Source organism: Chionomys nivalis, chromosome 10 (assembly GCF_950005125.1).
Source record: "Chionomys nivalis chromosome 10, mChiNiv1.1, whole genome shotgun sequence".
Taxonomy (NCBI): Eukaryota; Metazoa; Chordata; class Mammalia; order Rodentia; family Cricetidae; genus Chionomys; species Chionomys nivalis.
Window position 1 is genome coordinate 28,316,623 of NC_080095.1, and position 12,093 is coordinate 28,328,715.

Below are 12,093 nucleotides of genomic sequence, written 5' to 3' on the forward strand. Positions count from 1 at the left end.
TATTTTGGCCAGCATAATGGTATACTGCTGATTTCTTTCTGCTATCATTCCTATGTATTATCATTTCTTCTTATTTTTCATTCAGTGTGTGTCCTTATATCTAAACCAAGACTCCTATAAACAGTATATTACTTTTTTCTATTTCTTTTAAGATTGAGTCAGTCACTGTATACCTTTGGAGTGGGAAGTTTAATCTATTTACACTTAAAATATATTTAGAGGTTGAGACTTATCATTTTGCTGTTTCCTATATTTTTTGCAACTGTTTTTTCATCTATTATTAGATTTTTAAATAAATTATTCTTGAAAACAAAGAGAACATGAGCATTTGGGGGGGGGGGTTGGTTCTCGAGATAGGGTTTCTCTATAGCTTTGGAACCTGGCCTGGAACTAGCTCTTGTAGACTAGGGTGGCCTCGAACTCACAGAGATCCACCTGCCTCTGTCTCCTGAGTTCTGGGATTAAAGGGCGTGTGCCACCACTGCCTGGTGAACATTAGCATTTTAAAATCCCTAATCAAACAAAAATAAACCAACCATCCCAACTACCTCAAGACTCCCAAGTGTTATATCTGAAGAAACTAAAGGCCTTGCATGTGACTGGTAGAATGTCAAATCGTGCAGATGTTAGCGAAAACCCCATGCAAGTTTCTAACAATGCACAAAAAGAATTACTAGGTGTTCATGGACTTCACTTCTGGGTATATACTCAGAATATCTGTATGCCCACACCACATGTGGACACGTGGTTCCCAGGGGATCACACATGACTGAGGGTGGGTGGGTGATAATGTTGACTCTCCTAAACACACATGTATTTAATGTCACTGAAGTGAACACTTAGAAATACAGTAAATCATCATCTTTCTAAAGTGGTATTATGTTCAAAAGTTACTTACATTTGATGCTGGCATTCACACTTAATGGAATTGAGCAGTCCACTGCAGCTAAAGAGAAAGAAATTTAATAATGTTTTTGATATTTATAAATAATGAGAAACATCAAATGTATAAATCACAAAAATCTCTGCAGACTTGAAGTTCTTTGCTTTTTTATTGTATTTCTAGAGATTAAAAATAAGAACAGCTAAAAAATACTATGTGGTATTAATAGCTCATTAGATAACGCAGAAGAAGATACTAGTGAAGATGAAAACATCACAAGATAAACCATAGAAAAAAATATATGACCGAAAAGAGAATGAACAGAACATGGATGGCCTAATGCCATGTCTTCACCATACATATCTACCTACTTGAATGGAATCTTAAAGCAAACTGGAAGGAAAAGAACAAAATGGTACATTACACTACCGACTTCAAAACTTAATGCAAGGCTAGAGAACACAAAGCAGGTTGGTGTGGACAGGAAGGTAGACAAGTAGATAAGGAGATTTAAATCTCAAGACTTATTTATGCATCTGGTTAAATGATGCCAAGACAATTCAGCAGGGATCAGATAATCTCTTCAGTAATTGATACCAGAAATTTTATATACGAGTAAGCAAAAACCAATACCCTTTTTGTCATACTATATGAAAACTCAAAATGGACCACAAACTTAAATGGAAGAGCTAAAAGTAGAACACATGTAGGATAAAACAAATTTAGAAACCCTAAGATTAGAGAATGACTTCTTAAACACATTGCTAGCAACACAAATTTTAAAATATCTGGAAGTTGAACTTTACACGATTTTAATGCTATGATATGCTATTTTCCTCAATTATTTAAAACATAACCTAAACATTTTAAACTCTAGCTCATAAAGCTACACAGTTGAGATCCCATGTCACAAAAAAGTAAATAAACATTAGGTTAAGTTAGCAAAAAAAAATTAGTGAAATTAAAGTGAAGTTTATAGTTAAACTTGTAGATATTCACAAAGAAGAGATGCTACTCTACACTGGCAAAAGCACGCAGCATCACGGCAACACAGACCTGCAGTCACTCTGGAAGGGATTTGCTTACAAGCTAAATGTACACATAAACATACAGATCTATTCAAGCAAAATAAATTTACTCATGTGAAACGAACCTATGTTCACAACTGTATGTGAACTCTTACGATGACTTCATTTCCTAAAGCTCAAACTGAGTCAAAACAACCCAAATATTCACCATGTTATGAATGAATCAATCAATTACACCAGATTCATTAAATGGAATACTTTAAAAAATTTTTTTTGGTTATTTTGAGGTGAGTCTCTCTGTATAGCCCTGATTGTCCTAGAACTCACTACATAGACCAGGTTGGTCTAGAACTCAGAGATCTCCCTGCTGAATGTTGGGATTAAAGGCTTGGAACGCCAGTTAGAATAGAATTTATAAAGAAAAATAAATACAATTAAGAGGTAGAGAGATTGCTCAGTCAGTAAACTACTTGTTATAAAGCATAGAACCTGCGTTCTACCCTAAAACATGTACAAAAGTCAGGCATGGTGGAGCACACTAAGAACCTCAGTGCTGGGGAAACAAGCAGACCCTCAGGGCTTATGGCCAGCGAGCCTACCTTGAGGGGTGGGCTTCAAGCCAGGGAAAGACTGTCTCAAAAAGAAGGAAGGACATCTGAGGACATCCTCTGGCCTCTACACACACACACACACACACACACACACACACACACACACCCCACAAACCCCATCCCAAAACTAAGAAAGAAATATTGATAAACATAACACAGATGCCTCAAAGCATTGTGCACACTGCAAAAAGCCAGACCAAAAGTATAAATACGTATTATTCATTAACATAAAATTCTAGAATAGGCAAGACTACAGGAAAAGCGAGTAGATATTATCTTCAGGGATCTGAGGGGAAGTGACTGATTGTAGAGATAGGAGGGGAACTGTTTGAGATGGTGGGAAAGTCCCATAGCAGGATTAGCACACCGTTATTGTAGGGCAGAGAATAAATGTTTCTGCTTTGCCAAGTGACACAGCTGGTCACAACTAGCTGACTTTATTTCAGTACAAAGGCTGCCGTAGCCAGTATAAAAGGAATGAACACGACTGTGTTATGAACAGTAAATTCAAGTATCATCCTATTTTCAAATGCTACAAATACCATCCTTTTATTTTTTCTTTAAGCATCAATTTGAAATAAGCACAGCAGTCTTTGCTCATGAACTGAACAAAAGCAAGTGGCAGGAAGACTGACACACATGCACAGTAAATGGCCTCTAGTTTACTGTGAACATGGTAGTGCTTATAGAGAGAGAACTTTCAAAGGATTGCCCTGCATACTTATAACTACTGTGTTTTAGTCTACGTAAGTTATGTCCTAATAAAATCAATGACAGAAGGAAAAATAGCAGCCAGAATCATCTTTGTATAACTTCCCAAGTGAAAAGCAGGTTATAAAATTATATTAAAGACAAGTATCTAGCTGGGCACGGTGGCATGACACATGCAGTATCTAGCTGGGCATGGTGGCATAATATATGCTATCATGGGAGCCCAAAGCACAGCACTGAGGTAAGGCCAGCCTGGGATTTATATTGAGACCATGCTTTTTTAAAATGTAAAAAGAGGGGCTGGAGAGATGGCTCAGTGGTTAAGAGCATTGCCTGCTCTTCCAAAGGTCCTGAGTTCAATTCCCAGCAACCACATGGTGGCTCACAACCATCTGTAAAGAGGTCTGGCGCCCTCTTCTGGCCTTCAGGCATACACACAGACAGAATATTGTATACATAATAAATAAATAAATATTAAAAAAAAAAAAGAAAAAAAAATGTAAAAAGAGAGAGGGCCTAGGAAGACAGCACAGTCACTAATGTGTTAGTTATGAAAGCACAAGGACCTCCGGACACGAGGACTCCAGCATCCACAGAAAAAATAGGCATGGCAGCACACTGTTGTACTCCCAGCCCTGGGGAGATGGAAGATCTCTGGGGCTTGCTGGCTAGCTAGTCTAGCCTTGTCATGACAAATCCAAGGACTCAGTGAGAGACGCTCTCTAAAATAGAGTGGACGGCTCTCAACAAATGACACCTAAGGTGGACCTCTGGCTTCTATATGCATATGCACATATACACACATATGTATCTGAATACATGCTTGTTCACACACATACCCAAACATGCCCCAATACACACTCATAAAATTTTAAACAGAAATAGAAAACTTATCAATATCTAACAACAAAATAATATTAGAAGAATACACTAAATGAGCTGTCTAGGCATTATGTGGTTGTAAATACTAACATACAATGTGCCATCAACATACTCAGTAGTCGGCATCTCACTTTAAGAAACAAATCCTCTTAGAGATAATGTACTTTGGCCACAGGTCTGTCATAATGAGAAGTGAAGCTGGGGTTTAAATTAGCACAGAAAATTCAAATTTGCACATTTTACCTTTGGCTGAAAGGATTTTATTATAGTGAACAGCCATGTGATTCTTGACCAGCTGGAGAGTGGTTAGTCTGAGAGAAGAGGAGTCAGTGCAAAAAGCTAAAAATTAAAACATATTTAATCATTACATATTTAAACTTTAATACAACATCACAAAATACACAGTTCCTGAAGTCATCCTTAGTCGCGTTCTGGAATTCACGGGAGGAGGCTGAGAGCACACGTGCAGGCTGCAGTACCCAGCTCTCGTCTTGCCCTGCTAACACTGATTAGCAACTCATCACTTGGGTTCAAACTTCCTCAAGAATTACGCTTTATAGGCTTGAGAATTTGGAAAAGAAATTCTAGAATATAATCAATTAAAATAATCTAGACTATAATCTATTAATAGATTGGTAATTTTCATCTACTATTAATAGAACTGGTTACTATCTATTTAATATGTTTTATAACTAAAAGTCTTTAGTCACTTGCTTGCCTATGAACAGATGACTGAGCTTGGGAAATCAAACAAACCCCAAATCCCAACACTATCTACAAAAATTCTGCTCTGAGAGGCGAATCTCTGTCTTTATAGCTGGGATCAAGATCCACAGAATGCTTTAAGCACAGGCACAGAAAGTCTATGCTGTTCAACTTTTCCTCCTCCACCCAGATTGTTTAAAGGAACTCTTAGAAGCAGCGAACACCAATACAAGTATAAAGTCCTATGCAGACATACTTTTAAACATCAACACTTTTTTTGCAGGTATATGTGTATGATATATGTGCATTTCCAAATATGGGTGCACATAGGTATACAAGGGTGTGTGTGTGTGTTTGTGTTGATCACTCTCATCTCATTTATGGAAGTAGGATCTTTCATTTGAAGCCAGACTGGCCGACAAGGCTCATCCACTAGACAGCTGCTCTGGGCATCCCATCTCCGTCTCCCCAGGCAGGCGGGCTGTCACTCCCACCATGCATTTATATGGACTTTTGGGATCCAACTCTCAAATTTGCACAGCACGAGCTTTAGCTATTTGTCCAGCGAGTTGTCTCTCTAGCCCCTGACAAGATTTTGAGAAGTCATACGAGCTTATGCTTTAAAAAATTCAACCATGAAATAGAATAGGGCTTGAAAAACAAGGGGCTTTCCTACACTGAAACTTAGATTCCCCTCCTAGATCTATCCTTTAGTATTTCCAATCACTCCTTTTAGGGAACCTGCATAGCATAAGCATGTTACTGTGGTAGACATGCCTGGAGGGGCACTTGCCTGCACTGTTCCACTCCCTCTGGCAGGAAAAACCTTTGAAGCCATTATTACCACCATTTGATAGAAGTGGAAACTGAGGCACAGAACTGTCACATTCCTCACAAAGGGTGCGGTGCTGACCGGCTCTGCAAGTGCAAACACACTGCACTCTCCACTCTGCTCTTCTGTTTATGTTTAAGTCTGGTTTCAGAGTGTGCGTGTGTTTTCCTGAAGATTAATCTAGGGTCTTGCACATACTATGCAAACACTCTAGCCTGAGCGACATTCCCAGCACTCTTTTTACTTTTTATTTTGAGAAAGGGTCTCATTAAGTTCCCAGAATGGCCCTGACCTTACTCTGTAGCCCAGGCAAGCCATAAACTTGGTATTCCCCTGCCTCAGCCTTCCAGATACTGGTATTCCAAGTTTGTGCCATCAGACATTGCTTCAAAGGCTTTTTATTTGTTTTTTTTTTCCAAATCAGTTTTCATATCTGTTTCTATATATACACAGTGGTACAAAGAAATACAATGAAGTAACTGAAAATTTCATTTCTTGATATTTAGAGAGGACAGTATGAAGGATTTTTCATGGAAATAAGGACAATAGGCTTTCAGAAGTTATAATAACAAAAATTATTTTAGAGTTAACACTACAATTTTACTCTGAAAACCTTAAAACATAAATGATTCACTGGCCATAGAGACTCAGCAACCCATAAATGTTAGCTGAGACTCTATCCAAGTTTTCTCTACACAGCTTTTCTTTAGGGTTGTCTTTGTTCTTGATAACCATCATTTCCAAGGCAGGCACGGCTTAAACCAGACCTGGTGCTGGCAAAAGCAGCCCCTGGCTGTAGCAGGGCGGGAAGCAGGAGGCAGCTAAGTCCATATTCAAGCAGGGCACAGTAAGAGTTTGAAATTAGGACCCCCTAAATGTGTCTTAAGAATACCTACAGTATTTGATTCTAATTACTAATGTGAGGTACAAGTGTTCATTAGGAGAACTGTTTCATCGGGTCATGTGATTTCCCAGCACAGAAAACGGTGAGTCTTTCAATGCAGCCAGTTTTAAGTAGCTCACTTACCATTGCTCTTGGTGCTCAAGTGTCCTGTAAATAGGCATGGTGGACTGTATCTGGGGAGGACAGAGGTTGCTCTGACTTTCAACAACAATAAAAACCACGAATTAGGACACGTGAAACACAACGTTCACAAAGAACAATATAGAATATTTTAAAAATAACACATTTCATTTTTAAACAAAGTTGTGAAAACTTTTATTCGGCTAGGCATGGTGGTGCACACCTTTAAACCCAGCAGTTGGGAGGCAGAGGCAGGCAGACCTCTGTGAGTTTCAGGACAGCTGGGTCTACACAGGGTTCAGATCCAGCCAGGGATCTGATATATAATAAGACCATGTCTCAAAACAAAATAAAACCAAACCACAAGCCATGTTACTACCAGCAGTAATATATCAAAAGCAAAAATCCTATGAGCAGAGACTCAACCTTTTCATTTTTGGGAAAATAAAACAGGGCTGGGGAGATTGTGGCCATCACAGAAGTACCAAAGACTTGACTTTGGAATCCATATAAAAAGCCATGCATGGCAGCACGTGCTTGTAACTCCAGCCTTGGAGTGGCCAGGGGTGGGCATAGATAGCAAGCTCCTTGGCAGTGACAAACCACACTAGATGAATCAATGAATTCAAAAGTTCATTAACTGATGGTTTTAGTTGTCAGCTTGACACAATCTAGATTTACATGTGAAACGTCTCAAAGGAATGCCTAGATCACATTAGCCTGGCCCTGCCTGTGAGGAATATTATTTTTAAAGAAGTGTGTGTGTATGTGTACACTTGCAACACTAGTGTCTTTGGAAGTCAGAAGCATCAGATCCCAAGCTGGAGTTCAAGGGGGTTTCGAGTCTGTAAGGAGATGCTGAGAATCACTCTTGAGTCCTCGCAAGAACAGTGCTCTGAACTGCTGAGCCATCTTTCCAGCCACAAAGGAATTTCCTTAATTGTGCTAACTGCAGTCAAAAGACCGACCTGAATGAAGTCAGTCCCATTTCAGGGGCCAGGCAGTGAACTAAGAGAAACTGCGCTGAGCAGTAAACACACATGCCCTTGCTCCTCTCTGCTCTTGACTGGCTGTTACTAGTGCTTCAAGCTCCTCCTGCTGTGGCTCCCATATTTTATCACAGCAACAGAAATAAAAGTAAAGCAGAGGGAGACCCTGACTTAGGAAATAAGGGTAGAGAAACCCTGAGGAAAGACGCCTGCCCTTAGCTTCAGACCTACACACATGCACACATGTGGAGCATTTTCTGTATGGGGCTGCAAGCTGGGCAAGTGCTCTACCCCTGAACTGTTTTAAAACTAAGTTCTTTTAAGAACAGTTTACTCTGAGCCTTCAGTTTTACTAGGTCAAGTGATAATATATCAGTTATGTCATGTGACAAATACTGATTTTATTGTGTTCACTACTGAACCATTAAATGTTTTGTTTAGAGGTAATACATATTTTGGGTTATATGTATCAGTTTTTCTTTGAGATTAGGTCTTCTTATACTACCCAAGCTAGTCTTGAATTCCTGATCCTGCTTCTGCCTTCCAGGTAGTCAGAATTACATACACACAAATGTACCCAACTAAATGCTATATTTAAAGAGAATTCCAGTAATGTAAAAATAGTGTCTAGTCTTTGAGACTGCATGAAACTAGAAAATTACATAGAGCTCATCATAAAATAATTTTTCTCCAAAATGTGATTGTATGTTCACCTCAGCAGGGCAGTGGTGGCACACACCTTTAATCTCAGCACTCAGGAGGCAGAGGCAGGTGGATCTGTGAGTTCAAGGCCAGCCTGGTCTATAAAGAAAGTTCCAGGACAGCCAGAGCTGTTACATAGAGAAACCCTCTCTGAAAAACAAAACAAAACAGAAAAATCTTTAAAACAAAACAAAACAAAACAAAACAAAACAAAACAAAACAAAACAGAGTTTTAGTGTTAATGTAAGTAGTGTGCAGAACACAAATCCTGTATCCCCCAGGCAGATTTTTCTGGTGTGGTGGTGCAAAGGATCAAACCAGGGTCATTTCTTGCTCATGTATTTACATCAAGATGTGTACTCATTGGTTCCTAACATTCCTAACAGATAAATGTCATGTTAAAACTCACAGAGCTGAAGGGAGGAACAGATGGCTCGTTTCTCAGGAGCTGCGCCTTTGAAAGGGGTGTATTTTTCTGTTTCTTTACATGACTTTTGTTTTGCCCAATGCAAATATACAGGTAATACTGTAGTAACTATATCTACTGCTTTCAATATATAAAACACATATATAATAGTATACATAACTTTTTTATTTCTATAACTACTTTTATAACTGTTTAACAATTCTTTATACTCCTCATTTAAATCACCCCAGACACAATTTCTATATCCTGATTGGACCCAGAATGATCCAAAAGTAGTCTCAAATCAAATGGCCAGAAAAAGAACATTCTCTGAACTAATACTAAAAATTGGTGCATAAGATTGATGGTCTTTCAGGACAGTCAAATTCTTCAGCTTGGCTTCCTATATAATTTGATTTTACTAATAAGTGGAAGAAAACTCACTGGGGGTGGGGGGGAGATGTTTTAGTATTTTCCCCAAATTGCTGGAAGTTTAGGAATAGGTCATTTATAAAAGTATCTCCATGGGAGCAACAGATTAAGAAATCTTTCCTAGTCCCTTTTCAGCTAGCTGTCCTAACAGGTTACCTGTCTCCTCTTGTTTTTCCAGCATAGGTCACTGATAATACAAAGGATGGTGGACCAATATTCTTAATTTTCTCCCCTCCTTCCTCCCATTAGATGTTGGTAACAAAGCCTTACAGTATATCAAGTCGAGTTCCCCATTTTACAAACAACTAAGGCTCGGGAAAGTAAAGCAGCTGGCAGAAGAAGATCTCATTACCGATATCAAAGACGAGAAACAAGACCTATTGTTTTTAAGCTGGTGACATTTTGCTACATCACCACTCTGAAGGCTGAACCTACAAAAAAATGTGATTACTGAAAGCAAGTGAGGAACTTTCCCTCAGGTATCTTTAATATTTTACGTTCTGAAATGCCTAAAGGAACTAACGAAATTTAAGACATTTACTTTTAATTAAAATTAGGCATTTAAGCTTCAGCTAAATTAATGGTTACTTAAAAATAATATGTGATTAATAACAATTATAGTTACTTATTTATAGTATATGAAAACTAGCCCAGGTATTCAAATATAACATTTATAGTGAGGTAACCCAGACCCCGAAAGACAAATATGATATGTACTCAGTCATAAGTAGATAACAGACATCAAACAAAAGACAAACAGCCTACAGGCCACAACCCCAAAGAACCTAGGTAACAAAGAGGACCCTAAGAGAGACATACATGGATCTGCCTAGGAAGAGGAAAGAAGACAAGATCTCCAGAGTAAAGTGGCAGCGTAGAAGGCAGGGGGAAGGGTGGAAGGTGGAGGGGAGTGGGGAAAAAATGTATACCACATTCCTATCCAAACAATTAAAATGAGAAGGATTTAATAAAAAAAGAAATAAAAAGAATATAACATTTATTTTACAAGTTCAAAGCTAGAAACAATGATATTACTATATATTATGGGCTAACAGTGAAGCCACTTGGGTAAGGTATAAAGTATAAACCCTTTTACATTGGCCACTTAAAAATAAATACCCCAAACTTACTAAGTCTATTAATGTACAAATGCCCCCACCTATACCACGCAAGTAAAAGAATTAACTCAGAGGTTTTACATTCTTAGTCTGGGTTCAAAGCTTGCTCTGTCACCTACTGTGACACTGAGAGATTATTTACAATCGTTTCTTCTATTTCAAAACATAAATAACACCTATATACAAGATTTGTGTGCGTATACTAGACAGGTGTTTGGTTATGAGTCGAACATAGCAAAGGTTTAGTTTATTTTGTAACCATATCTGAAGACCATTAGAGCATTTTGGTTTGCTTCTTCTAGAACTTAGGTTAGTGTGGCATCTGAATATCCTGTCAACCGACTTTCTACACTAAACTTAGTTTGACCTACTATTTTAAAATAAAGTTGAAAGCGAGACTTAATTCAAGATACCATCAGCAGATCGATTCTTAAGTCCTATGAAAGAATACTTGCTTAGACCGTGGAGCTCCAACTTTGATTGGGCTGATTTGTAAAGATTTATGGATAGGGATCACCAACTACTTCATACACTCCACTTGTTTCGGAGTAAGTCAAGGTAAATAGGTGCACACTGAGATTATGGGTAGTCTTGGGCTAGTAAACATGCAGTCCACCAACCAGGCACACTGTAAGATTATTACAAGTGAGGTATCCCAGCTCACCACCTTGGAGGATCGAACTATATAACCAGCTCTGGGTGAGTCAGTTCTTGGGGACTGGGAGACTTCATGCACCTCCAAGTACTTAGAATGAGCCAGGAGCTTGCTACATATTATCTGCACTTAATCCCCAGGAACTCCGTGGCGTGGGTATTTCCCCCCTACGTTCGAGATGAGGAAACTGGGGGTCGTTTCTGGGAAAGAGGCCGGCCTGATCTGGGGCTCAGGTCGGACTTTAAAGGCCATGGTTGGTCTTCTGTCTAGATGATACCGAGGTGGCACAGGTTGCAGGACCCCGAAATCAAGGGATGGATGCAAGGCAAGGCCATAAAGCAGATCAATGAGACGGTCAAGCGGGGCCTCCCCCAGGACCCCCGGCCTGTCCAGCTCCAGTCATCACCCCGCGACACTGGAGAAGGAGCTGGCAGGCCACCGGAAAGGCCAGGGTGCGGCCTGAACCCGCGGAGCCCCTTACCTCTCCGGCTGCCATCCATGCTTAGTACTCCTGCAGCCTTCGCGGGGGACGCTCCGCGTCCCCTCGGTTCTTAACCCGGCCTGGCCCCCGCAGTAGAGATTTGGAAAGACTAGCCTGCGGGGGCCCGCAGCAGCCACAGAGACCGTCGCCAAGTCGGTTGCTAAGGGCCGGCTCTGAGGCGGCCGATTATGACGTCACACCAAGGGGCCGCGTGCTCCCAAGCCCCGCCCCGCCCGCTCCCAGAGGCTCTCCAGGTTTCAGCCGGAAGGCAGCGGGCTGGGAAAGGGGCGCTGGTGCCAATCCGTTGCTCTGCCAGCCACACAGAGTGAACTGCTGTCAGGGAGGAGCGTCACATCTGTGTCTGTCACCATCCCACTTTTTACATAGGTGGCTGGGATTCGAATCAGGACCTCAGAGTTTCGGAACAGGCGCTCTTGACCAGGGAGTCATCTCCAGCAACCTGTATCTTAGTTTGTAATCGTTACTTTGACTTTCCTTTCTGCGTTCTGTGTCCCTTACCTGCTGTCCTCACTCTCCCTTTATCTCAAAGCTACAAATCCCGTTTCGTTTTGAATGGAAGAGGGCTGTGAGAAAAAGGTCAATCTGTTCGCGGCTCTCTACAACTTGTTTTTGC

General features: G+C 40.2%; 1 protein-coding gene across 4 annotated transcripts in view; it reads right to left on the reverse strand.

The window, feature by feature from the left end:
• Spata7 (spermatogenesis associated 7) overlaps positions 1–11,628 on the reverse strand; it is a 37,031-nt gene extending 25,403 nt beyond the window's left edge. Inside the window, exons 1-4 of one of the 4 annotated variants that reach the window (XM_057782645.1) lie at positions 11,460–11,628; positions 6,680–6,754; positions 4,359–4,454; positions 899–946 (exon numbers count right to left, since the gene is read on the reverse strand). In XM_057782645.1, coding sequence (XP_057638628.1) covers positions 899–946; positions 4,359–4,454; positions 6,680–6,754; positions 11,460–11,478 — 238 coding nt within the window. In that variant the 5' untranslated portion in view covers positions 11,479–11,628. Of the gene's footprint in view, positions 1–898; positions 947–4,358; positions 4,455–6,679; positions 6,755–11,459 lie in introns of those variants that run through there. The other 3 variants (XM_057782646.1, XM_057782648.1, XM_057782649.1) reach the window with 3 other exon arrangements.
• Between the last annotated feature and the right edge of the window lie 465 nt (positions 11,629–12,093).